General features: G+C 33.3%; 1 protein-coding gene across 1 annotated transcript; it reads right to left on the bottom strand.

Moving 5' to 3' along the window:
* Positions 1–293: 293 nt before the first annotated feature.
* LOC111214505 (WAT1-related protein At4g30420-like) lies at positions 294–2,598 on the bottom strand. Its single transcript, XM_048765279.1, has 6 exons — positions 1,836–2,598; positions 1,624–1,740; positions 1,285–1,525; positions 1,026–1,184; positions 788–939; positions 294–705 (listed from the first exon to the last, which is right to left on the bottom strand). Exons 1-6 carry the CDS (start codon positions 1,850–1,852, stop codon positions 516–518), a joined length of 876 nt encoding a protein of 291 aa, XP_048621236.1. The 5' UTR covers positions 1,853–2,598; the 3' UTR covers positions 294–515.
* Between the last annotated feature and the right edge of the window lie 521 nt (positions 2,599–3,119).

Below are 3,119 nucleotides of genomic sequence, written 5' to 3'. Positions count from 1 at the left end.
TACTGCTCTTGTTCAACTGCTTATTTGTATCCATCAGAACTTTCATGTTGTTTCCATTTGAATTCTTCCGGGTGTCTTCTCACAGCATTGTTACGGCCCCTATCCTCCAGAAGAGAGTAATATCCCGTATTGACACTAAGATTCCATCTTTTGTTTTTGCCAGCAAAATGTATCCTCCACCCTCGATCTATTATCCACGTTGCGTCGTCTCAGTTAAGTAGGTCTGCGACGATGAGATCACATTTTTTTTTAACATGACAGCTCTTTCTACAAGTGGTCTTGGGATAATGCTCACGAGTTAGTCCAATGCTTATCGTTAGGACGAGATGGATCACATTTTTGTAAGTACATGACATTAAAGTTTGTTATTATTGAAGCTAGACTTAGATTATTTATTCATAACACAATTTACATTTATTACAACAAATATATTTCAAAATTTAAGAAACACAAGAAGAAAGAGATCTTGAATTCTTTAACTGTTGCTGTGTTTGGATTTCTTCTGATAATTTGTGTTAGGACAGAAGGGGTTTCTTAAGATCATTGTTACACTTTTCAGTGTCCGAGGAATCTTCGATTTGAATCTTCACTTCTGAGTTCTTATTATTGTCTATCTGTTCTTGAATTATCATGACATCAACATCTTTTGCTTTACCCCAGAGCACCATGTAAAGTCCCATGATCACAAATAATCCTCCGATTAACCTAAGAAAAAATAATCAAACAAATATAAATATAATGTTTATGAATTGCAGTAATATTATATTAAGGAAATATTAAATCTTACCCTCCGGTAAACATCTCTTCTTGAAGGAACATAGAAGCCAAGATTGTGACAATGACTGTACAGAGAGGATTAAACATTGCTGAGAACAAAGGGCCTCTTTTAGATATAACCCAAGCTTGGACCGTAGTAGAAAGCGCTGACGTTACAACTCCCTAACAATCATATTTTAAAAATTAGGGTTTATGTCTGCTAAAGAATATGTAAAAAAAAAAATCAACTGAGTTATTTATGTGCTTACAGCGTAGAGACACGTCGCTAACTCGGAGTAAGAATGGAGAATCCAAGCGTTTGGGTCTTTCTCGAGGAAGAAAGTGACGATTGCACATTGTATCGTGCTGAATAAACACATCCACGCTGATAAAGAGAGGTGGTCTGGGTAATAGGCAGATATTGGAACCTAGGGTATTGTTGTAAACAATGTTTAATTTTTTTGTGAAGCAAGAAACGTTACCAAAAAAAGAAGAAAGTAATGATCGTTCTTGTTTAGTGAAGTTTACCTGAATTATGAGCGAAAAAGACCAGCAAAGAGTGCTAACGAACACCAACAAACAACCAAACAGCCATAAGTTCTGGTCCTTAATATCTCCTAGTAACGATTTCGCTATCGGTAAAGAAAATTCCGAGTTGAGAATCTTTGGTCCACGAATCAGAGTCATGGATACGGCTCCTACTACACATATGACCGTCCCTAATATTTTCGCTAAGCCTCTGATATTCCGGAAATTCACCTTTTCGTATCTAAAGATCAGCAGTAATTAGTTACATAAAATTTCCAAATTTTCCATATAAAGAGAGATGATGTTATAAATGTAATATATGAATATATAGTTATATACCCGGCGAGAAATGAGATTAGGAAGGTAAATGCAGGGATAATGTTACCCATGGCACTTCCCATCGACGATGAAGCTAAGTAGATACCTTCAAAATACAGATTTTGATACAGGGTAATGCTGCAACAACAAGGAAAAATTGTCCAAGATTCATCAACTTAGAGCCTAAAGAAATAAAGCACAAGCAAATCTCTTATGTATACGTATACACTTACCCTACAAGCGAGGCCATGAATATTAAAAAAAAGCTTCTTAGATCCAAATTTGATAACTTCGATCTTCCCCTACAATCCAAAACACACACACACACACACACACAAAAAGGAATTAGCAAGAACTAGTCACAAATTCATGAATATTTAGAGAGAGAGGGATATGATTTTAAATACCTTGTGAAGAGGATAAATGGGAAGATGAAAATGGTTGCAAAGGCTTGCCTATATAAGATAAAAACACGAGGGCTTGTTCCATTAACCAAAGTAGCTTCAGAGGTAAGAATCACTCCTGCATAACACAGTTGCAGCCCCAACATGGCAATCACCGGCTTGTACTCCTCTACATTCCCCATCTTCTATCTCTCTCTCTTTCTATCTTGCGCTCTATTTCTCTATCTCGCTCTCCCCCTTTATATTTATACGTTATTATTAATAGTAGTAGTGTATAGTAATATTATTTTTGTCAAAGAACCCCAGCTAGCTAACAATTATGTAACATTTGCAAACATTTCTCATATTTATATGGACATATATGTTAACAAAAAAAAACTTTTATTAGTTTAATTCTTTATTCTCTCGCTAAAAACGAGGACTTTATTTTATATATTCATTATTGTACGTAGACGAATGAGTCACTTTTTAAATAGTAACTATATTTTTGTTTGATTTCGTGTCAAATGGAGACACTTATTTAAAATGTCTAGTAATAATGTCTGCTTCTCGCGGATATAGAATGTGAACTCGATAACGTGTAAATACAATCTTTATCGTTGCAAATATATGCCGTCCAACTGGCCGTTTAGAAGATAAAATTCTCAACCTAGGTGAATTTCCTGAAACACGACATTAACATCAATTCGATTTGACTTACGACCTCATATAACTAGACATTTATGTTTCTCCTAATGAAATTGAAGCAAAAATATATGTAGAGTTGTTAAGTTAATCGGGTATAGAGGATTTAGAATTACAACCCGATCATAAACTCGTACATATAGACTATTTTTATGAAATAAAATTTTAAACTAAATAATCCCCTAAATATTATTAATTGAGAAACATTACAACTTTTTTTTGTATCTACGTGTCATCACTAAAATGGTTTTTATAATCATTAGAGAAATATGTTGATTCATCTAATTATATAATAATTTTTTATTAAACTAACAATAAATTTATTATTAATGTCTTTATTATTTATTTAAATAAAAGTTGCAGAATTGCCTAATATGGCTAAAATATATATATATGTCAATTACTGATTTTGAATAATAGAGATTTGAT

This window comes from Brassica napus, chromosome A3, assembly GCF_020379485.1.
Source record: "Brassica napus cultivar Da-Ae chromosome A3, Da-Ae, whole genome shotgun sequence".
NCBI classification, from domain to species: Eukaryota; Viridiplantae; Streptophyta; class Magnoliopsida; order Brassicales; family Brassicaceae; genus Brassica; species Brassica napus.
The sequence above is the reverse complement of the archived record's forward strand: the minus strand, read 5'-3'. Positions and strand labels throughout refer to the sequence as shown.